Raw genomic sequence first — 24,642 nt, forward strand, 5'->3', positions numbered from 1 at the left:
AGAACTAAAAATGCAGAATACAGGAGGGAGATAGAGAACCTAGTGGAGTGGTGCAGCGACAACAATCTCTCCCTCAATGCCAGCAAAACTCAAGAGCTGGTAATTGACTTCAGGAAGCAAAGTACTGTACACACTCCTGTCAGCATCAACGGGGCCGAGGTGGAGATGGTTAGCAGTTTCAAATTCCTAGGGGTGCACATCTCCAAAAATCTGTCCTGGTCCACCCACGTCGACGCTACCACCAAGAAAGCACAACAGCACCTATACTTCCTCAGGAAACTAAGGAAATTCGGCATGTCCACATTGACTCTTACCAACTTTTACAGATGCACCATAGAAAGCATCCTATCAGGCTGCATCACAGCCTGGTATGGAAACTGCTCGGCCCAGGAACGCAAGAAACTTCAGAGAGTCGTGAACACCGCCCAGTCCATCACACAAACCTGCCTCCCATCCATTGACTCCACCTACATCTCCCGCTGCCTGGGGAAAGCGGGCAGCATAATCAAAGATCCCTCCCACCCGGCTTACTCACTCTTCCAACTTCTTCCATCGGGCAGGAGATACAGAAGTCTGAGAACACGCATGAACAGACTCAAAAACAGCTTCTTCCCCACTGTCACCAGACTCCTAAATGACCCTCTTATGGACTGATTTCATTAACACTACACCCTGTATGCTTCATCCGATGCCAGTGCTTTTGTAATTAAATTGTATATGTTGTGTTGCCCTATTATGTATTTTCTTTTATTCCCATGTACTTAATGATCTGTTGAGCTGCTCGCAGAAAAATACTTTTCACTGTACCTCGGTACACGTGACAATAAACAAATCCAATCCAATCCAATCCAATCCAGATTTATAGATTATACCATGTTGGATGTGAGTATGAGCTGTGAGGAGGATGTGCAGAGATGCTTCAGGCTTTGGATCAGGCTGAGTGAGTGGGCATATGCATGGCAGATGCAGTATAATGTCGATAAATGTGAAGTTATCCGCTTTGAGAAAAAATAGGAAGGCAGATTATTAATTGAATGGGTGTAAACCGAGAGAGGGGGATACTCAGGTGTCCTCGAGAATCAGTCACTGAAAGTAAGCGCGCATGTACAGCAGGCAGTAAAGAAGGCCTTCGTAGAGATAGGATTTGAGGGTAGGAATAGGGATGTTTTACTGCAACTGTATAGGGCCCTGGTTGAGGCCACACCTGAGGTATTGTTTGTAGTTTTGGTGTCCTTATCAGAGGAAGGATGTTCTTGCTATGGAGAGAGTGCAGCAAAGTTTTATCAGACTGATTCCTGGGATGGCGGGACTGTCATATGAGGGGTGCTAAGTCGGTTAAGATTATATTCATTGGAGTATAGAAAGGTGAGAGAGGATCTCATAGAAACTTATGAAATTCGAACAGGATTAGACAGGGTAGATTCAGAAAGAATGTTCCCGATGGTGGGGGAGTCCAGAACTAGGAGTCATAGTTTGAGGCTAAGGGGTAAACTTTCCAGGACTGAGGTGAGGAGAAGTTTCTTCACCCAGAGAGTGTTGCATTTGTGGAATTCACCACCACAGAAAGTAGTTGAGGCCAAAACTTTGTGTAATTTCAAGAAGGAAGTGTTTACATATAGGAATGTAGGAACATAGGAATTAGGAGCAGAAGTAGGCAATTCAGCCCTTTGAGCCATTCGATCAGATCATCCCCGGGACCTGATGAAATGTATCCCAGGATGTTGTGGGAGGTTAGGGAGGAAATTGCGGGTCCCCTAACCGAGATATTTGAATCATCGGCAGCCACAGGTGAGGTGCCTGAAGATTGGAGAGTGGCGAATGTTGTGCCCTTGTTTAAGAAGGGCAGCAGGGAAAAGCCTGGGAACTACAGACCGGTGAGCCTAACGTCTGTAGTAGGTAAGTTGCTAGAAGGTATTCTGAGAGACAGGATCTACAAGCATTTAGAGAGGCAAGGACTGATTCGGGGCAGTCAGCATGGCTTTGTGCGTGGAAAATCATGTCTCACAAATTTGATTGAGTTTTTTGAGGGAGTGACCAAGAAGGTAGATGAGGGCAGTGCAGTAGACGTTGTCTACATGGACTTTAGCAAAGCCTTTGACAAGGTACCGCATGGTAGGTTGTTGCAGAAGGTTAAAGCTCACGGGATCCAGGGTGGGGTTGCCAATTGGATTCAAAATTGGCTGGACAACAGAAGGCAGAGGGTGGTTGTAGAGGGTTGTTTTTCAAACTGGAGGCCTGTGACCAGTGGTGTGCCTCAGGGATCGGTGCTGGGTCCACTGTTATTTGTGATTTATATTAATGATTTGGATGAGAATTTAGGAGGCATGGTTAGTAAGTTTGCAGATGACACCAAGATTGGTGGCACAGTGGATAGTGAAGAAGGTTATCTAGGATTGCAACGGGATCTTGATCAATTAGGCCAGTGGGCCGACGAATGGCAGATGGAGTTTAATTTAGATAAATGTGAGGTGATGCATTTTGGTAGATCGAATCAGGCCAGGACCTACTCAGTTAATGGTATGGCGTTGGGGAGAGTTATAGAACAAAGAGATCTAGGAGTACAGGTTCATAGCTCCTTGAAAGTGGAGTCGCAGGTGGACAGGGTGGTGAAGAAGGCATTCGGCATGCTTGGTTTCATTGGTCAGAACATTGAATATAGGAGTTGGGACGTCTTGTTGAAGTTGTACAAGACATTGGTACGGCCACACTTGGAATACTGTGTGCAGTTCTGGTCACCCTATTATAGAAAGGATATTATTAAACTAGAAAGAGTGCAGAAAAGATTTACTAGGATGTTGCCGGGACTTGATGGTTTGAGTTATAAGGAGAGGCTGGATAGACTGGGACTTTTTTCCCTGGAGCGTAGGAGGCTTAGGGGTGATCTTATAGAGGTCTATAAAATAATGAGGGGCATAGATAAGGTAGATAGTCAACATCTTTTCCCAAAGGTAGGGGAGTCTAAAACTAGAGGGCATAGGTTTAAGGTGAGAGGGGAGAGATTCAGAAGGGCCCAGAGGGGCAATTTCTTCACTCAGAGGGTAGTGAGTGTCTGGAATGGGCTGCCAGAGGTAGTAGTAGAAGCGGGTACAATTGTGTCTTTCAAAAAGCATTTAGATGGTTACATGGGTAAGATGGGTATAGAGGGTTATGGGCCAAGTGCGGGCAACTGGGACTAGCTTAATGGTAAAAACTGGGCGGCATGGACTGGTTGGGCCGAAGGGCCTGTTTCCATGCTGTAAACTTCTATGATTCTATGATTCTATGGCTGATCTCCTCCTGGTCTCAAATCCACCTGTTCTCCATATCCCTTTTACCAGTTTTTTAAAAAAATCATAAATATAACTATCTCCTTCTTGAAACCATTTCTGACTCATGCCACTGCACTGTAGGTCAGCAAGTTTTTGGGCTAAAGGAATTAAAGGATATGGGGTGGGGGGATGGGGGGGGGCGGAAACAGGGTATTGAACTTGATGATCAGCCATGATCATAATGAATGGCGGAGCAGGCTCGAAGGGCCGAATGGCCACCTCCTGCTTCTATTTTCTGTGTGTGTTCCTATGTATGCTATACTTTACTGGTACACAAAGGCAGTAAATGTTATACTAATTGATGCAATCTCTCAGTGGCATTGTTATAACAGGTCACGAACCCGTGTTACTGTCTGTGTGGAGTTTGCACATTCTCCCCGTGTCTGCGTGGGTTTCACCCCCACAACCCAAAGATGTGCAGGGTGGGTGGATTGGCCACGCTAAATTGCCCCTTAATTGGAAAAAAAAATAATGGGGTACTCTAAAATAAAAAAATAAAAACAGGTCAAGAAAAAGAATGCAAAGCTGCACCAGGGAAGTCAGTGTTTGGTTACTTCGCACTTTGTAATCGCGAAGGTTCAGGATGATGAAGTTCAATGGGAAGTGCAGACAGATTAAAAAACTCAGTTGCTCACTGGGATTATCATCAGTATAAAACAGTCAAAATTGGAAAAAGTAAATACAAGTCGAACAGCCTTTATCCATACATCTAAAATCCGAACACCACCAAATTCCAAACTGTTTTTAAACGGCTCTGCAATTGATTGGTATATCAATAAAACAATGTAACATTATATTGCAGATATAATAAATGTGTCGAAGCCAGAAGTAGGGTCCGAGAGGTTTGGCAAATGGAGAAATAATCGAGTATTTGTAGACTAGAGCTAGCCTAGGCTTAGGCTCATGTAACGTAAATAGGCCTGGGGGTCTTCGACAGATCGGCAAACTGAAAATATCTGAATGCTGAAATGCAATTGGCCCTAAGGGTTTCGGATAAAGGATATTCGACCTGGTGTAATATTGGGCAGCCATTTAAATTTTTTATTTATTTAAATTATACACATGTTTCCGTCTGATGTAAATTAGTTCGGGTGAATTGTAATTGGGCTGTGCAAGCAAATGCGGCATTCCCTTCTGCTACTTAACATTCTCGAACCCAAGCTCAACCTATTCATGTTACTCCCATTCAATGGAACAGGGCAATTATAACACTTCCCAGAGGGTGGCACCATACACAAACATGTTTGCTGACAAGATGCAGCCTGAAAACTGAATCAATTTTGCCAGCTGAAAAGATGAATTCCTGTTAATTTTTTAATAATTGTTCAACAGATCTTCGGTTTTCTTCAGAGAGTTTAATCAACACTGCAATGGAATGTCAGACTTGAGTGCAAAAATCAAGGCTGACACTCGAGTGCTGTACCAAGGGAGTACTACACTGTCTGAGCTGCTGTGTTTCAGATGCGACCGTTAACCGAGGTCCAGTCGACCCTCTCAGGTGGACATCAAAGATCACATGACATTATTTTTTTAAAAGAGCAAGTAGTCCTGGACAATATCTATCCTGCAATCAATATCAAATTATCTGGTCGCACACTGCTGTTCGTAGAAGCTTGCTGTGCCTGTTACCTACATTACAACAAAGCCTAAACTTCAAAAGTACCCCATCGGCTGTGCACTTTGAGGCATCCAATTGTTGTGACAGGCACGATCTACAGAGTCATAGAATTTACAGTGCAGAAGGAGGCCATTTGGCCCATCGAGTCTGCACTGGCCCTTGGAAGGAGCACCCCACCAAAGCCCACACCTCCACCCTATCCCCGTAACCCAGTAACCCCACCCCACCTTTTTGCTTTGGACGCTAAGGGCAATTTAATTTAGCATGGCCAATCCACCTAACCTGCACATCTTTAGACTGTGGGAGGAAACCGGAGCACCCGAAGGAAACCCACGCACACACGGGGAGAACATTCAGACTCCGCACAGACCAAGACGGGAATCGAACCAGGGACCCTGGAGCTGTGAAGCAACTGTGCTAACCACTGTGCTACCGTGCTGCCCATATCTAAATATCTCTTTTGTTCAAAAAAGAGCACGGATGCCCCACCGCAATGTGTTGTACGTTAATTAAACTCTGGTTTATGGCTATTCTTCTGTAACAGGGTGCTCTTTTATGTTCAGGGTAAATAAATTTAAACAAATGGAATCCCGACGTAGCCAACGGAAAGAAAACCAATGGAACAAGATTTTTCTTTCAAAACTTCCACTGTAATCATCCAATTTAAATCAGCATAATTCAGATTAATAGGCAAACAATATTTTAAATAAAAACCAAGATTCACTTTAACTAACCGAGACAACAAACCTAGACCTCATATCGGAGCTCAACCACTCGCATTGCTTCCCATACACATGTGGTACCACTTCCAATCGCAGTCTATCCAACTCAGTCTCTGTTCAGGCATGGCAGCTATCACAACTATTTGAAAATTGTATTTTGTGACAAAATATCTGCACTGAAGCCAATAGAAAAGATTTCAAACCGCTTTTGAAAATTTAAATATTAAATTTAAACATTTTTTTTAAAACTTAAACACACATGGTTATATTAACACATTTAAATTGCCCTTAGTATCCAAAATTTTCCTTAGTGTTGGGCAGGGTTACTGGGTTGTGGGGATAGGGTGGAGGTGTGCGGTTCGGTAGGGTGCTCTTTCCAAGAGCCGGTGCAGACTCGATGGGCCGAATGGCCTCCTTCTGCACTGTAAATTCTATGAACAGTAGTTCAACAAATATTTCCCAAAATATTTCTGCTCAGTTAAGCTCAGTTCCAAACATCCTTTTTAGGCAACGGTCTTCAGATTTTCTCCATAGAAATTCCAGTTAGATTACTACAAACACCCACTGTTGCTACAGGGGAAGTATTCACAAGCTTCTCCCCTGTCACTCCATCCTGGAAAACCAAAGCTTGTATCAAAACCTTGCAGCCACAAGAAGTGAGGGTGGCTGAAAGCTGCTTTCTTCACAGGTCTGTTTCAGCACACATGCTCTTCAGGATCTCATGGCCACACCTACCTATACTGCCTTCAACTTCTCGTTAAATGTTTGCTTCCCTTTTATCTTTCGGTTTTATCTCCCTCTGCAAGTTTCCTTTCCCAAAATATGCATATCTTTCATGTTATTTTTATGGCTAGTACTTTGTGTAAAAATAAACTTCATACTTTGTTTTATACATTTACGATCTTATCCAATCACTCCCCTGATCTTCCTAATGTAAATTTCTATTCAAATTGGCCACGGTTCTCATCTTAGACCTGCTCATTTCCATTTCACACCAGGTGCTTTCACACTGTAGCCACCTAAATTGGCCAACTCCCGATTTAAAATGGCAAACGGCAAAGGCTGATGGGAAATTCAGCCAACACAGGCAGAAACCAGCAGGTGCAGGTTTACTGTGTATTTAACTCTGCAAACGCCCAGACAGCATCGATACCAGCGACCATCAGCATAATAATGTAGCAGCCATCTACATACTAATGAGCAATCCCCGGGAACAATAGCAACATTTGGGACACTCAAAACTAAGCCAGACTCCCCAGCGCCAGCAGGAGCCAACACAAAAGAGGTTAACGAACACCTCAAGACCACCCATCGATCAGGGAACTGCTCCAGTATTGGAGAAATCAAACCAAGCGATTGGAACAAAGTCCAATCACCTAGAACCAGGTACAGGGACCGCCCCCAAAGGCGGGAAGCCCCTGGGGACTATAAAGTTAAGCCCCCAAGTTCAACTCGCTCTCTTCGTCCTGCCCGGGTCACCCAGGTACGCGAACCAACCTTGACCGTGACCGGTGCAGTGACCACCGAAAGAAATAAGTCTTAATTCAACGCTCGCTACGAGATAGGCACTCCTAGCTACCAATCCGTACCAACTTCGAATCCCGCAGACTCAGAACCCGAATGAAAGGCCATTTGTTCCCCTGACCTGGTGGGCCAGTCCGAAGTTAAGTATAGGCCTGTTAGTTGTAGAAGTAGCTTAGACGTAGAATTTGTGCATGAGTAGCGATTACTGTGTATAATAAATGTGCTTTGATTTGAATCTTACTAATCGGTGTATTGAGTTATTGATCATTTCTTGGACTTGAACCTCGTGGTGGTATCATAAAGATAGTTGGCGACTCGAGAGCAAAGGTAATAAAACAGAGCAATTGAACCAACCGGAAAGTTAGCAACAACACCGAACCCATTTTGATGTTTTAACCTTGCAGTCTAACTACAGACTATTACGATCCCGGACCAGACCCCAACATTTGCTGGGGTATCTGTCAGCCTTTGAGAAACTTATCCTGTACTGTTCACAGGCAAATCTTTAACTCACAAAAAGAAAATACAGGCTTTTCCAAAAGCACATATGTTATTGCACTTGATCTTGGTTATGTCACCAAAGGCACTTCCTGCCAGTTTGCATGGTGGAGAAAGGCAGGGATACAGGAAGGACAAAGGTGAATAAATGAATCACTCTGGTCCAGTCTCTCCTGGGCGCTCATTTCAAAACAGCATGATACAGGGTGACAGTTTTAAAAATTCATTCACGGGATATGGGTGTCGCTGGCTGGGTCAGCGTTCATTGCCCATTCCTAACTGCCCGACAATTCAGAGGGTGTTTGTGAGTCAACCATATTGCCGTTGATCTGGAGTCACATGTAGACCAGACTAGGTAAGGACGGCAGATTTCCTTTCTTAAAGAACATCAGCGAACCAGGTGGATTTTTTACAACAATTGGCAATGGTTTCATGGTCATCATTAGACTTTTAATTCCAGATTTTTTTTAATTGACATCTCATCATCTGTCATGGTGGGATTTGAACCCATGCACTCAGATCTTGCCCTGGGTCTCTGGATTACTCGTCCAGTGACAATACCACGACGCCAACATCTCCCCTCAATTTGATCAGCTGCTTACTTTGTGCCGAGAAGAATTCTGCAGTTTTGATGGAGAGAAGCAATATGGAACAAAAGACGGAACAAGCAATCTCTTTGAAACAGGAGCCAAAGCAAAGGGCTTGAGGGGACAGCGGTCACTCTCTTCTCATTATACTTAGAACACAGAGTAACAGGAGAGCATGAACTGAAGTAAAGGAGAATGCTGGAAACAGAGATTCAGGAAGATAGAGTATATGCCGCAAAAACAAAATGTTAATTGGAAACAGGTTGAGCATCCTTTATCCGAAATTCCGCAAACCGGAATATTCCGAAATCAGCAATTTTAGTCGAGCGCTGATGTGACATCACGAGTCCCAGGATGGTGCGCATTTCCCAATGTGCGCAGTTCCCAATGCGCGCCGCACACGCGCAATTCCCAACGCACCGCAGATTCACGCTATACTCCAAAATCCGAAAAATTCCGAAATCTGATACACACTCGGCCCCAAGCATTCCGAACAAGGTATGCTCAAACTGTAAAAGATTTTACATTGGGCGAGTTTAATGCTGCTTCACCTGATGAAATCTATTTTAGGATCAGAAGCCTGTCAATGGTATCTTCACTTATTTGGCACATGATCAGGTTATTCATGAGGTTATTCATGACCTTCTCAACCTTGCCCCTCGCCTGAGGTGCGGTGATCCTCAGGTTAAATCGCCACCAGTCAGCCCTCCCCCTCAAAGGGGAAAGCAGCCCATGGTCATCTGGGACTATGGCCACTTCACCTTACCTTACATAATCATTTCAGAAAGAAGCATTTTCACCTGATGTACTAAAACCTTATGAATGGGCAGATTTAGCTGCTGTATGGACCAAAATCCATTGCAAGTCACAGTAGTGCATTTCAGCTGTGGGCTAGAGGAATGAACAGTTGCCATTATAATATCTACACTTCAGTGTTTGGGGACCATATAATGAAATATAGAAAAAAATCTTCAAAATCTTTCCAGGTTGTTCTACAAAGTTGCTCAGCGGTTCCTCCCCGCTACCCCCGCCACAACAGAAATAAGCCTTGTTTGACCTGTAGTACAGCGATTACTTGTACACTGATTTGAAGAAGTCGGGAGCAAATGCTTTTAATGGGGAATCAGCTGTTTTTTATACAATTTGTTCAATTTTCCCTTCACATTGTACAATGGGTGATCAATCCACTACTCTCAGCTTCCTACCGCTGCAAAAGACTGCAAATTACCTCCTCGATTTTCTTTTGAAAAGGATGAAATGGAGAAATTGGAGTTAAAGAGCACCTTTAACATAATAAAAATAGCCTAGGGTGCTTCACAGGTGCGTGTTCAAACCGATCCATGAAAGGTGACATTAGACCTGAAGAGTTAGGTTTGAAAAAGGAAGAGTGCTGGAGATGTTCAGGGGAAGAAATGCCACAGGAGAGGACCAAGGCAATACTGCCAGTGTCAATGGGAAAAGAAATTAAAATTCCACAAGGCAATAGAACTGGGGTAGCGCAGAGACCTGGACGTGTTGCGCGGCCTGGAGGAAGGTACAGAGAAACGGTGAGGCAAGATCATGGCGAGATTTGAAAACAAGGATGAGAATTTTAAATTCGAGTGGGGTCACCGGGTTAACGTGGGTCAGCGGTGAAGAGTCATTGGATTTGGTCCGAATGAGGATAAGAATAGCAGAGCTTTGGGCCAGCTCACGTTTATGGAGGGTGCAAGGTGGGAGGGCCAGCAAGCAGTGCACTGAAACAGTTAAGTCCAGCGGAAACAAAGTTAACAATTGGCTTGACATTATAAAACAATAATAAAATAAACCGAGCCAGAGATGTATCATTTTACCCATGGACCTGCTGACCAGTTACCCTCAGAGCGCCTAAGTCAGATGAAAACTATGAGCTACAGCTGGCTCCATTTATACAAAAAATACCCTTCAAGTAACAAATTAACAAGAGTTAAGCACTTCAATTTTACCAAGCTGTTGATTTCTGTACCTTGATCTCGCTCCAAGTTTTCACTTTGTCATCGAGGCTATCTTCACTCAAGCTACCCATCTGTTCACCTTATTGTACAGCTAGCTATTACCAGTTTGGATCTCCGAGTACAGCCTTCCACGCTGAAAGATTGAAGATAATCTACCCCATGGATCAGGATTACTAGTACATTTCTGCCAGCATTGATGATGAGGTCTCTGCACTCCTCTCTTTCTGGCCAGTTCAAGCATCCTCGACTTTAATTGCTTTAACATTGTTGGCCAAGCCTTCAGTTAAGCAATATTATGATCCCAGACCAGACCCCAACAGTGGCTAGGATACTGATCCAAAACTCCAATATTTTCGTCTATTTGTAAGACTGTGCGGAAAGAACAATTTGCTCCAGGAGAAATGAAGAAATAGGGCTTGGGTATTTTTAAAACAAAACTTTATTATGGCTACAATATTAAACTTTTTAACTTCAAACCCGAAAAGAACAGCTTACTATTACACATAAGCCTTACTACTCAATTTTCCATCAGAAAACAAGAAAAGGAACACACAGCTCTCAATCTATCTTACTGTGGGAGAAATGTGGGCTCAGCGTCAGGCAGATCAGAATTCACCGCCTCTCTCCAAAACGTCCAAAAACTGCCCCTCTAAAGCTTTTCAAAATGTCTCTCTGGATCCCTTGGCTCCACTCCACAATAATCTCATCTCTCCAAGCTGAAAAACTAATCATCATTGAATTATCATAGAATTTACAGTGCAGGAGGCCATTCGGCCCATCGAGTCTGCACCGGCTCATTGAAAGAGCACCCTACCCAATCCCACACTTCCGCCCTATCCCCATAACCCAGTAACCCGACCCAACACTAAGGGAAATTTTGGACACTAAGGGCAATTTTAGCATGACCAATCCACCTAACCTGCACATCTTTGGACTGTGGGAAGAAACCGGAGCACCCGGAGGAAACCCACGGGGAGAACGTGCAGACTCCGCACAGACAGTGAACCAAGCCGGGAATCGAACCTGGGACCCTGGAGCTGTGAAGCAATTGTGCTAACCACCATGCTACCGTGCTGCCAGCTGCAAAGCACGTTAACTCCCCAGGGACCTCTCCAGTCAAATCACAGTCCATTAGCCCAGATTGAAATTCCTTTGTCAATTTTACCTTCTGGCTGCTAAAAACACCCAAGCCCTGCAAAACAGAATTATTTTTAATAAAACATGATCACTGCAGTCAAATACACTCTAATCCCAGGCACTTAACCCTTAAATTGCACTATACTTGGAATCCAATATTCTTCCAGTCGTCGCACCCAAGCTTTGGAATTCCCTCTTTACACATCACCCCTTGCCATCTCACTTTCCTCCTTTTGAACAACCTCTTGAAAACCTACCTCTTGAACCAAGCTTTGGTTTGACCCACTATCTCCTTATGTGGCATGTTATTATACTTTATTCATTAATGCTCTGCAATATGCCTTGGGGCGCTTTATTAAGTTTAAAGATGCTCCATAAATGCAAGTCATTGCATTACAGGATATGAGCCACAGATCTCCTTAAATGGTGAGGAACAGGCTTAAGGGGTAAGTGGCCTACTTCCATTCCTAGTGAAGGTTGCAATGCCTTGTTAAATAGTGAAGTTTAATAGATTAAATGGTCTGTTCATTTCTTAAATGTTCATACTCTGCACCCAAATAGAAATGGCTGGCATTTGTGTGAGGAGTCAAAGGATTATAGACTGCTTGCACTGTAAGTTATCAAGTAATCTTTTCTCCAATATGTTGTGCAAGGCGAAGATTGGCCTCTCTATCACTGTGACTGGGAACTTTGCGACAACATAATAGCAGAGGTGACGAAACAAGTGCTTTGCTTACTCTCACTCTTATTCAGACTTTTTCCCAGCTAGTGTTGAGAAATGAACAAAGGAACCTCAGGTGGCACAAAAATGCTGTTTTCTGATAAACGGTCAGTTGTTATTGACCTGTGAAAATGAGGACATTTCTGCAACGAAATAGGAAACAGGAAATAGATAAACACTCAGAAATTAGATTAATTTTGTTACTTAATTATTGTTCTTCAGCTGAACATTGCCAGTATCAGCTTTAAAAAAAATGCACCTTCTAATTAATATATTTCCAGGAAAGAAAAATAATAATAATAATTAATATTAGTCTCAAAGGAAGGCTTACATTAACACGGCAATGAAGTTATTGTGAAAATCCCCTAGTCGCCACACTACCGCGCCTGTTCGGGACTTCCCCATGTTAAGAGGATGGAAGTCCTTAGACTTGAGGGGAAAGTAGCAGTATGGAAACAGGAGTGACTTAGCGACAGGAAGCAGGGAGTAATTGTGAATGAATGCTTTTCAGACTCAGAGGTAGTTTGAAACAGTATTCCCCAAGGATCAGTTTTGGTTTAATTATGCTACATAGGCTCACTTGTATCGAGCAACATTATCGAGTTTGCTGAGGATACAAAACTTGACAACAGAGTGGATAATGATGAGGATATTTGTCGACTTCAGGGTGGAGAATGGCAGACGCATGGCAGATGTCGATCAATGTGCAGAAACGCAAAGTCGAGGAGGACAAATAAGAAAATTATACTGATAAAAGCAGGCTTTTTGAACTTGGTGCACATCTTTAAAGTTGGCACGTTAAGTTGATGAAGTGGTTACAAAGCATACCGGTTACTAAATGGGGGCTCAAGACTGGAACTCATTTTGGGGCACATGATCATGATTCCCAAATGAACACACGCGTGACCCTACAATACTCTCCCCAGTAGGGAAGAGGCCGCACTGGGAATGGCCGGAAGCATGAGCGATTCCATTTTCTTGACTTGTCTATAGTGAAACCATGGAGAGAGGCCAAATTCACACCAATGGATAAAAAGCGAGGTGGTCGCGTTAGAAACTCTTAACTCACTGGGATAGGCCTCAGCTGGAGTATTGTGGACAATTCTAGGCACCACTCTTCAGCAAAGATGTAAAGGCCTTAAAAAGGGTTGTGATGAATATAAGAAAATCATATTTTATAGTTTATATTTTTGCAGTAATATTATTGAACTAGGGCTAGGATTGAGCCAAGTCCTTGGCGTCAAGAGGCAGCAGTGCTAACCACTGCACCACCATGCCACCAGACAAGGCAGAATTCTGCTAGAGCTATAATTAAAACTGAGGTAATCATCAATTTCTGCAGGGGAAATGCTTGCTAACAGATATCAAAAGCCATTTTACCTGTTTGCAGACAGCGAGCTAATGCAATGTTGCAACAGTTTGAGCCTGGCTAAAAAAATGAAGCCACATCTTCTAACAAGAGGCAAAAGAATGCTGTGTGCTTTGAGTGTAGCTGGTGCAGCTAATGGGAGGGGTGAGGTATGTCTGGACAAAGGAGGTGCTTCCAGGGCTCTCTGCTGAACAGATCATTTTTAGTGTGGTCCTAAAAAAAAGTTTCTTTCTAAGGACTCTGCACCAAGATAAGCATGTAAAACCTGGTTGTTAACTTTGTAGATGAGTGGTATTTGAAATATATGAGTTGCTTAATTGGAATGTAGAGGCAAGTTTCAAGAAGCGAGTTAAGATGTTGTAACTGTTAACTATAAAGTTAGTACTTTATGTGCTAATGTGCTTATTTCTGTGTTCAAATTAAAGTTTGTTTTAACATAAAGCTGTCTATTGGCAGTGTTATCACTCCTGTGGTGCAGTACCATTTCCTCACAGTTTCACCAAATGCAAACAGCTGGGTTCTAGCCCAGGATGTTAACCAAAATTGGGGTTCTGTTCCAGACCCATAACAGGGTAAAGAGGTTTAACTAGGATCTTTGCGAGGATGAGGGATTTCACTTATGGGGAGAAGTTGGAAAAGTCAGGACTGTTTCCCCTGTAACAGTGAAGATGGTAAGGTGACGAAATGGAGGTTTTCAACCAGGTGAGAGGTTTTGATCGAGTCGATAAAGAAGAAATAATCCCTCTGGCGAGTGGGTCAGCGCCCATAGGTCATGGGTTTAAAATAATCGACAAAAGATCAAGAGAGGAGACAAAGAGAAATCTTTTCACTCAGTTTTCGGGGATTGTGATGGTTCTATAAACAATTTTAAAAGGGGATTTCACAGGGACTTGAGGATGAGGGACTGCTCAGAGCAACCCTTTCAAAGGGCGAGCTAAGGTGTGAGAGGCAAAATGGCCTTGTTTTGTGTTTTATGGTTCTGCAATTCCATCCCATTCATTGGATATATATTATGTTAATTCGGGAAAAAGGTCAGATTCTCTCAATTGATATCACAGCAAAACAAACCACTCTCCATCCTGACTTGGAAATATATCACAGTTCCTTCGCTTGCGACTGGGTCAAAACCCTTGAATTCCCTCCCAAACAGCACTGTGGGTGTACCTACACCTCAGGGACTGTAGCAGCTTAAGAAGGCAGCTCACCACCATCTTCTCGAGGGCAATCAGAGAGGGGCAATAAATGCTGGCCTAGCCAGCGACACCCACATCGCATCAAATTATTTATTGAGGGTAAATTTCAGCCGGCTAAAGTTTGAGATTTAAAATTGAATTCATAAATGGATTATAACAAAAGGGATGTCTCTGGTATGACTGGCTGGGGAAATGACTGTTATTGTGGTCTTTCACCTCAGAAACCTGGGTTTTATGTGCTCCATTCCGGAACAATCTATCATTATTTCTGTTGCACTTCTAACGCGACTACTTTCTGCAAGTCTTTCCCCTTCTTGGACTCCAATTCTCTCTTTTCCCCAGACACCTAACTGACCATAATTATCCTTCCAATTTGCACCTCCTGCAAGTATTTGTTTAAAAATGCATGTCCTGTATAAATACGTTATTGGACACAATTCTAACTCCTAATGGCAGAGCAGATAGCAACTCAATCACAGTAGTGCAGGGAGTGTTTTTTTCTAATTCAATAACCGGATGTGGGTGTCGCTGGCTAGGCCAGCATTTATTTCCCATCCCTAGTTGCCCTTCAGAAAGTGGGGGTGAGTTGTTTTCTTGAACCGCTGCAGTCCTTGAGGTGTAGGTACACCCACTGTGCTGTTAGGGAGGGCGTTCCAGGAATTTTCCCCAGCGACAGTCAAGGAACGGCGATATATTTCCAAGTCGGGGTGGTGAGTGACTTGAAGGGGAACCTCCAAGATGAAGGGGTTCCCAGGTATCTTCTGCTCTTGTCCTTCTAGATGGTAGTGGTCGTGGGTTTGGAAGATGCTGACTAAGGAACCTTGGTGAGTAACTGCAGTGCATCTTGGAGATGATACACACGGCTGCCACTGTCGTCGGTGGTGGAGGGTTTGAATGTTTGTGGAAAGGGGAGCAATCAAGCGAGCTGCTTTGTTCTGGATGGTGTTGAGCTTTTTGAATGTTGTTGGAGCTGCACCCATCCAGGCAAGTAGAGAGTATTCCATTCCACTCCTGACTTGCTGTTGGTGGACAGGCTTTTGGGGGGGGGTGGGGGGGGGGGGGGGGTGGTCAGGAGGTGAGTTATTCACTGTAGGAATACTAGCCTTTGACCTGCTCTGGTAGCCACAGCATTAATGTGGCTAGTCCAGTTCAATTTCTCCACCAGTGGTGGAGGGGATGGCACTGAGGAGAAATCAGGAGCACAAAGAAAGGATGACCATACGCAGAATTCTGCCAGCTGATTTGACACAGGAGTAACAAAGGAGGAAACTTTAACGATATTTCCACCTACAATTACCATTTTGAAACCATCTGCATTCCTACTAGGCAACCATTACAACGAACATGCAGTGGTTTTCATCCTGTGAAACACACCACCTGCTTAAAAACAGTTCTGATGAAAGATTATCGACCTGAAATATTATCTCTCTCCACAGATGTTGCCAGACCCCTGGAGTGTTCCCAGCGCACATTGTTTCCATTAAAAAGAGAGCTACTTTTCGAACCTACAAGATGCTCGATATCTTTCCTTGAGAAAAGAGAAAATGCCTCTTCAGTAGTTAGTTAGCTGCCCAAAGGACTGACATACCAGACTTCAGGTTTTAAAGAAATTGGATAATTGTTGGGACGAACATTACAGTACAATCCAATTCCCATTGGCACAAACAAAAAAAAAACCAAATACCAAGAAGACTTTTATTTTAAGGATGTGGTATTTTTGCTCTCCTCACATCTAGACTTCCCCATCATATTGATCTTCAAACGTGCAGGAAGCTCAAAGCCTCTATAAATATTATTTTGCCACTGCTGGAAGTGCAGAAGAACAACCGGAGGTGCTGCAGTCTCGGAGGTTCCTCTATTTCCAATTGCAGTTGAGCGGTTATACACTCACCACCGAGTCAGAAGATTGGAGTTTCAATTCCCATTCCTGGACCTGGCCAGGAGATTTTGTCTGACACTCCTGTGCTGTCAGAGGTGCCACCTTACTGTCAAGATGTTAAGCCACGGCATCACCTGTAGTGATCTGTACATCTGTACATACATCTGCACATATACCAGGGACTTTAGCACAGATGTGACAGCCACTGCATCACTAGAGGGAGCATCAGAGACGGGTATAAAGGGTCGAGCCCAAGGCAGGATCCGCCTCTTTTAGAAGCACAGAGCTAATGAGCAGCACCAGACAGGGATAGCTTAGTATAGGCCGTTTACCTTAGTTTCACTGGTGATACCTGTTGACTGTTTTACATCTAGTTGAGCTCTGGAAACAGAACGAACCCTTTGAATAAAGGGTTTGTGTTAACTGTAAGTCTACAGTCGTTATTCAGAATTAGAGAATAACATATCACCTATCCTTCACAGGCAGATGTAAAAGATTCTATGGCACCATTTTGAAGAAGAACAGGGGAATTATCCCTAGTGTCCTGACCGATTCTGTCCCCACCCACCACACAATTCAATATCACTGAACAACATATCTGGCCATTATGACATTGCTCTTCGTGGGAGCCTGCTGCACACCAGCTGGCTGCTGCACTTCCTCCGTTAATTAAGGACCCCGCGCACCTCGGACATACTGTCCTCCACCTTCTTCCATCAGGAAAAAGATACAAAAGTTTGAGGTCGCGCACCAACCTACTCAAAAACAGCTTCTTCCCTGCTGCCATCAGACTTTTGAATGGACCGACCTCGTATTAAGTTGGTCTTTTCTCTACATCCCAGTTATGACTGTAACATTATATTCTGCAGTCTCTCCTTCCCTTCCTATGTACGGTTTCCGTTGTCTGTACAGCATGCAAGAAACAATACTTTCACTATATACTAATACATGTGACAACAATAATGGGCCAAAGACTTGGGTATTTTTCGAAGAATTATTGCTTACTTCAAAGCAACTCGAGTCTCGAATTGACTGCGCACTAGCCCAGAGGGTCGTAACAACGTACCTTACCATACTAGCCGAGCGCCATTTTGAAGAGGTGCCCAGCATCCCTGACCCACAATTGAAGAAAGAAGGTGGACCTCCGAAAATGAAATGGAAAGTATCTCAGGGAGTACTCTGAGGACGGGAAATGGACCTCCCAAAACAGAAGATGCATTTCAAGGAATATTCTGCGGCTGGAACATGGACACCCTCCAGGACACCGAATCTGGATGCTCCACTTGCAGATTGAGCCCCGACCCACTGCTGTGGTGTTCTTAGGTCCAGGGTTGTGGGCGCCCTCCATCCTGATTCCAGAGGCAGCCCCAGGCATTGTTTAGGTGAGTCCTGACATCTGCACGCCATGTTGTTCCGAACCACCAGCGCCAAACCGATTTCTGGGCTTCCCGCCATGTTCTCCCCCACCCTCGCCCGCCATCAAACCCACCGACGTAATTCCACTCAATGTTTTTGTATCAATTCATTGTCACTTTGTTACTTTTATTGTAGCAATATAACCTCGTCTGATAAACTTGAGACATTAGCCAACACGAGCCGTTCCCGTTTCAGGACAATATCATGTGTCCTATTCCACCAACTTTAAAAATATAGGGCAGGATTCTTCTGCCCCGCCAACCAGAAGATCTCCACGGGCGGGACGCGGACCACGTAAATATCCATTGACCTCGGGCGGGAATTTCCGGTCACTGGGCGGACACGGCCGGAGAATTATGCCCATATTCTTCCATGCGATGTAAGCAGCTCTGTTGAGACGAGCATTTTTAACCCATCCCTAATTTCCCTTGAGAAGCTGCATTCTTGAACCGCCACTGTCCATTCTGCAATGCTTTGGTACAACTGAGTGATTTGCCATGCCATTTCAGAGGTTGGTTCAGAGTCAACTGCATTGTTATGGGCCTCGAAACACATGTAGGCTGGACCAGGTAAAGTTGGCAGATTTCCTTCCCTAACTAGCTGGGCTTTCTCGACAATCGATGGTAGCTTCACGGTCACCATTACCAAGGCCGGGATTTTCTCCAATACCAGGCAGGAAAAGCGTCGCTGAGGCCTTTGACAGCAATGTCGGTTTTCCCGCCACATAGTCCAGGTCTTAAGAAAATAAACATTCAATCACAGGTTCCACGATGTATCGCTGGTGGGCATCCTCTGATTCACCAAACCCCCACCCCTGCCATCAAATCAGACACTTGATGATCTGGACACCATTTTTAAATACCATCTCAGAGCACCGCTAACAAACCAGGAAACAAACTTCACCCATGTGCTCCTTTGGCACCCCTCTAGCATCAGGCTAGCATGGCCCGGGTACGATCCTCTCGCCTCCCTGAGCGCTGCACTCACCTCTAAGCTCCGCTGGGAGTACTGCTCACCAGGCACCCACCCTCTTGAGAACAGTCGTGTGGCATGCCGTTCTGCCATCATGCCGCCATGGGTTGGTTTTTTGACTTTTGGTGGGGGGGGGATTCAATATATGGGCCTGATAATTATATGTTAATTTATTATAATGAGCTTCCCAATGTTCAATGTCGGAAAACGTGGCCCCCATCACTGGCTAGGAGAGGGGGAAGTAGCTTCTTGCTTTGACGTCCTCGTGAAACGCGACTCTGGCCTTCTCACAACGTTTTCCACTCCTGTCTTTGAACCTGCCTGACGCGAGCATGAGCGGAAAATCCCGGCCCAAAACTGTTTTTATTTCTAGACTTTTCACACACACCCCCTCCCCTTACCCACCCAAATGCGCTAATTATCTGAATTTAAATTCATGTCAAGTTCACACCAACTGCCATGACGGAATTTGAACCCATATCCCCGGAGCATTACCTGGGCTAGGGATATCAGCTCTGTGGCACCACCTTCCCAAAAATGATCGAGTAAGATGAAGCTGCAATGTCTGACCACATGAACCGACTTCTTGTTTCTCACCATCAACAGGAAATCATGATCAGCTAACCTGAAAAGCAGAGTGACTAATAGGAACAGAGGCAATTTTTTTGCCTTGCACGTTCCACAATGAATTCAGCAATGTGAAGAAGGTCCAGGTGACGCAGGCTGGGTAAGTGCCACTTTGTGTAGTATTCTGATTATAATTGCTACTGCTTTCGGCTCGTCGTGTGCAAAACTAAAGCTGAACATTTGGTCCGAGCACAAGAAAGTAACGTGTCCGTTTCAAACCATACTGGGAATCAGATATGGTGCAAACTCGGCTCAAGATTCAACGGCAAGTTTGGACTATGTTCAGTCTGCTGCAGAACAGAAAGCTATTCTGCAGGCCTGTTGCCACAAAGCTAGGAGACTGAAGTTAAAAGAGTTTGATTTAGATTAAAGACTCGGGGGTGGTTTGCAGTTGTTAAATTTCTGCATGCCTTGGTACAGAGGCTGATAGGTACAGCCACAAAATAAAGGGTTCCGTCCAAGAGGGAAAAATACGCCACCTATTTCCCCTTTTAAAAAACAAACAAAAGTTCTCCCGGTTCCTGCAGGAATCTGCTGATTATGTCCAGATGTGCCTGCTCTAAACAGAACGAGAAGGGAGAAAGATAAAAGATGCTCAATGTTGAATATCTGGAGTCGAAACAATAAAAGAAAATGTTGAGGATATACAACAGATTGACGAAGACTTGGCAAAAGGAAATCAATATTTAAAGCAGAGACCATCATGGAGAATTGGCGCAAGGTGCCGTCACCTTGATGTTAACCTGTCTTTGAGGTTAATGGGCACTAACCGTTATGTTAATGATGTTGATGGGCATGCAGAGTACTCCCAATATTTGTTTTCTGTTGTCACTCTTCTCCGACTGCTGGTGAAATGCTGAAACTTTCCAGAAAACTCAAACTGTTATAGGAAATTCCATTAAGTTTTAAGTTGAAGCGAAGCCAGCAGACAGCAACGAACCATCAAAAGATGGCAACAATTTCAGAAATTCAACCATGTTTGTCCACTCTGCTACCTTAAGTTTTTTTTTAAATTTAGAGTGCCTAATTATTTTTTTCTTCTAATTAAGGGGCAATTTTGCATGGCCAATCCACTTATCTTGCACATCTTTGAGTTGAGTTGTGGGGGTGAGACCCACAGGCAAACTCGGAGAGAATGTGCAAACTCCACACGGACAGTGACTCAGAGGCCAGCGATTTAGCCCAGTGTGCTAAACCAGCCCTGTAGCCTTGCAAGTTCGGGCGATTCAAGCCTGACTCCAAGTACTTTTTTCAAATGAGATGGGGACAAAAAAACATCCCCCTGAATTTGTTTTCTCCTGACCAGCAGAAAATTATCATAATTTGAATTTTTGAAAAAATTGCCATCTTCAAGGTTTACTGCAGTAACTCACCAAGGTTCCTTTGGCAGCACCTTCCAACATATGACTGCTACCATTTACAAGGACTAGAGCAGCAGATAACTGGGAACCCCACCACCTGGAGGTTCCCCTCCAAGCCACTCACCACCCTGACTTGGAAATATATCGCCGTTCCTTCACTGTCGCTGGGCAACATCCTGGAACTCCCTCCCTAACAGCACAGTGGGTGTACCTACACCTCAAGGAGTGCAGCTGTTCAAGAAGGCACTACCACCTTCTGAAGGGCAACTAGGGATGGGCAATAAATGCTGGCCTAGCAAGCGACGCCCCCATCCTGCAAATTGTTTTAAAAATCACAATTACAGATTTGTCAAATAAACTGTGTTGTAAATAATGGTCGAATTTTTTAAAATTCTTTCGCGGGGCATGAGCGTCATTGGCAAGGCCAGAATTTGTTGCCCATCCCCAATTTTCTTTGTTAAGGTGGTGCTGAGTGACCTTCTTGAGCCGCTGCAGCCGATGTGGTGTAGGTACACCTACAGTGCTGTTAGGGAGGGAGTTCCAGGATTTTGACCCAGCGGCAGTGAAGGAACGACGGTTTTGATCCAAGTCAGGATGGTGAGTGACTTGGAGGGGAACGTGGAGGTGGTGGCGTACTCAAACATCTGCTGCCCTGGGCTTTCGAAGCGGTACGAGGCGGTGTCTCAAAATTGAAACCTATTCCTATTTTAACATAGAGTCATAATATCTGTCACTGTTCTCTGCCACTTTTGTTTTGGTTCTAGGACAGGAACGTAATCTGAAGAAAAAAAAACATACTGGGATTTAATTCAGCAAAAGCAAAGGCCGACCAAGTAACTTGGCTCTATTGCCAATGCTCAGATGCTTCCATGGCTACCTCAACAGAAATCTATGCAACTGGGAGTGGAACAAACTACACGAGTACGGCAAGCCATCACAGTGACTCCCCCTGTGATTACTTTTCCAAAGCTTTCACACTATTTACTGCTGTTGCCTATACATTAATTTGTATAACTGGTTTCATTCTCAACAGCCTAGCATTTTGGGTTTACTTCTGTCACACCCCCAGCAACAATTCCATCATAGTCTATTTGAAGAACCTGGTCATAGCTGATTTCCTCCTGGTCTTATCTCTACCGATAAAAATCCTCAGGGACAGCGCACTGAACTCCAGGCTAGACATGAACAGAATTTACTGCAATTTTGTGGCGTGCATCTTCTACCTGAACATCTACTCCAGTATTTTCTTTCTTGGATACATTGCAGCCATCAGATACCTGAAGATCGTCAGACCGCTCCAAGTGCATGCATTTCAAAATCTGAAGAACGCTAAACGTCTATCTCTGGCAACCTGGGGCATCCTCCTCCTCCTGGGAATCTTTTTTGTGCTTCTGATAAATATGGAAAAGCAATCAATACCACAAAGCTCTCAGGTCTGCATACAAGTCGGAACGCAGCAGGTTGTCTACATAGTCTCCCACATTATTGGCGTGACCACATTTCTGATTGTGCTGGTTGGACTTTGTTTCTTTTACTTTCAGATTTCGAGACAGCTCCGCTGGTCTCCTTCGCCGCAGTCACTGAGGAAGCAAGCCAAGGCAAAGAACAACGTTCTCATCCTGCTGGCTGTCTTCTTGGTTTGCTTTGTGCCCTACCACATCATAAGGCTTCCTTATGTTTTGAGTCAGACAAACCTCATTCCGGAGTGCCACTGGAAAAAGGTTTTGTACTATGCCAAGGAATCTTCCCTCTTACTGTCAACGCTTAACGCGTGCTTCGATCCAGTGATTTATTTTCTGTTTTGCAAGGCGTTTAGATCAAAATTAGGCTTGGAGAAAAAGGCAAAGGATTTACCCCTCAATGATATTTCTTTCCCTGCTAATGCATCACATATTGTACTCGATTAATCCATTTTCAGCACAGCGGGGAGAGGATGTGAGTTTAAGCCCCTGTTAAAGGATGCAAATTCTCCCCATACGCAGGGCCCATAAAGGCCATATACACATTGACCAACTGTAAGTCACACTCAACCTTTGAACTTGGAAGTAGAAGTACGCCATATAGCCCTCAAGCCTTTTCTGCTGTGCAAGGGGATTATGGCTGACTTGTGATCTATATCCCTTGTCCCTTAATACCTTTGGTCAAAGTTTCAGATTTAAATTTAACAATTGATTTGAGCAACAATTATCATTGCTCAATCTCCTGACAGAGTCAATCAGCCATAGTTAAAACTTTCAACACAGTAATCAAGATATTAACCCAGCTGTGAGAAACAAAAACACAATTCAGACCATTTTGCTGTTTTTTAAAAAAAATAGCTGAGCAAGGAGCAATTTAAAGACGGATATTAATTTCTCATGATGTATGAGGCATGATCAAAGACTCTTGTGAGATCATCGAGAATTTAAATGCAAATTTGTTAATTGATGCACTATCAATTACGACGAGGCGAGAGTAGAGTGTAATCGAGCCATTTGTTAAGCAGAGATGTGTAGCCTCCTGCAGCTGCTGCCGAAATGGCTCCAGCTCGGAGAGCACACACATTTATACTCCGCCTACTGGGCGGAGCCAGCAGGCAGGGATCTACCCCCATACCTGTAGTACAGGAGCCTTACTGTATTACATCTCGTATGTGATATATACAACAGTGGTGACTACCACATTAATGTTATTTTACAAAAGGCAAACATTTTGAACGGCTTGTATATTCACACAAAACAAGAGGTCACAGAGAGGCATCACCCAGGAGGTGGGAACTCACTGCTGGACTCCGTAGGCAACCTAATGGATGCATCAGGATTACTGCACCACTTCAAGTTTGATTCTGTTTCTCTCCCTTGCACACATGATTCCATTATTACGCAGCCAATCACAGAATTCCATGAAATTTGTCCACAGAACAATAACGCATTTCTCTGGAAATTCGCATTCATGCCTCCAACCAAATGGGTAAACAACTTCCCTTCTGTCCTTTTACTGCCTCTGAAGTTCTGTAATTCTCTGTTGAAATCATTCTGTTAACTCCACAATTAACAGCCTGTCAATAAAGCTTCATATTGTGAAAGCTCAACAGCACGTTTCAGGTTGCTCTGACATTTGACTGCAATTTACTTCGGTTGGGTGAGAACCCATGCAAGTTTGGTATAAGTATGTCCATCAACTGCAATGGGGAAAATGAAGCTATTTCGCCAATTGGTTCGACAAATCAAATAGCAAGTTGGTCCATGCTTGTAATTTTGGATTGCATTCACTTGGTCCTCAGCCACATCCTAGGTTTTCAAACATCAGTTAGAAAATAAATGTGAAGTGATTCATTTTGTGAGGAAGAACAAGGAGAGGCAAAACAAAGAGTATAATTTTTAAGGGGGTGCAGAAACAGGGACCTGGATGTGTACATGCTTGTGGGATCCTGGGCTTTACAGATTGGGGCTCAGATATCAAAATCATAGAATCATAGAATTCCTGCAGTGTAGAAGGAGGCCATTCAGCCCATCGATTTTGCACCGACTCTCTGAAAGAGCACTCTGCCCAAACCCACTAGCGGAATAAATGATTGGTGTATACACCATGATTGGTTCAGGTAAAAGCTGAAGTATCGCATAAACCTTTAAACGGAAAGTAAGAAGTGTTGTTTCTTGTTATACTGCAGAAGTGTGACATTTAACAAATTTAACAGGCAATGAGGTTGTTTGGCAGTGATTGTGAACTTAACAGGCAATTAACATGCCCATTCAACA

General features: G+C 44.0%; 2 protein-coding genes across 4 annotated transcripts in view; one reads left to right on the forward strand and one right to left on the reverse strand.

The window, feature by feature from the left end:
* Nucleotides 1–24,642, reverse strand: part of LOC140389583 (mediator of RNA polymerase II transcription subunit 12-like protein) — a 731,598-nt gene that overhangs the window by 336,111 nt on the left and 370,845 nt on the right. The gene's annotated exons all lie outside the window — the stretch shown is intronic.
* LOC140389273 (P2Y purinoceptor 14-like) lies at nt 19,594–23,949 on the forward strand. The gene is made up of 2 exons (XM_072473455.1): nt 19,594–19,644; nt 21,670–23,949. Exon 2 carries the CDS (start codon nt 21,775–21,777, stop codon nt 22,810–22,812), a length of 1,038 nt encoding a protein of 345 aa, XP_072329556.1. The 5' UTR covers nt 19,594–19,644; nt 21,670–21,774; the 3' UTR covers nt 22,813–23,949.

The sequence above is a fragment of the Scyliorhinus torazame genome, chromosome 14 (assembly GCF_047496885.1).
Source record: "Scyliorhinus torazame isolate Kashiwa2021f chromosome 14, sScyTor2.1, whole genome shotgun sequence".
NCBI classification, from domain to species: domain Eukaryota; kingdom Metazoa; phylum Chordata; class Chondrichthyes; order Carcharhiniformes; family Scyliorhinidae; genus Scyliorhinus; species Scyliorhinus torazame.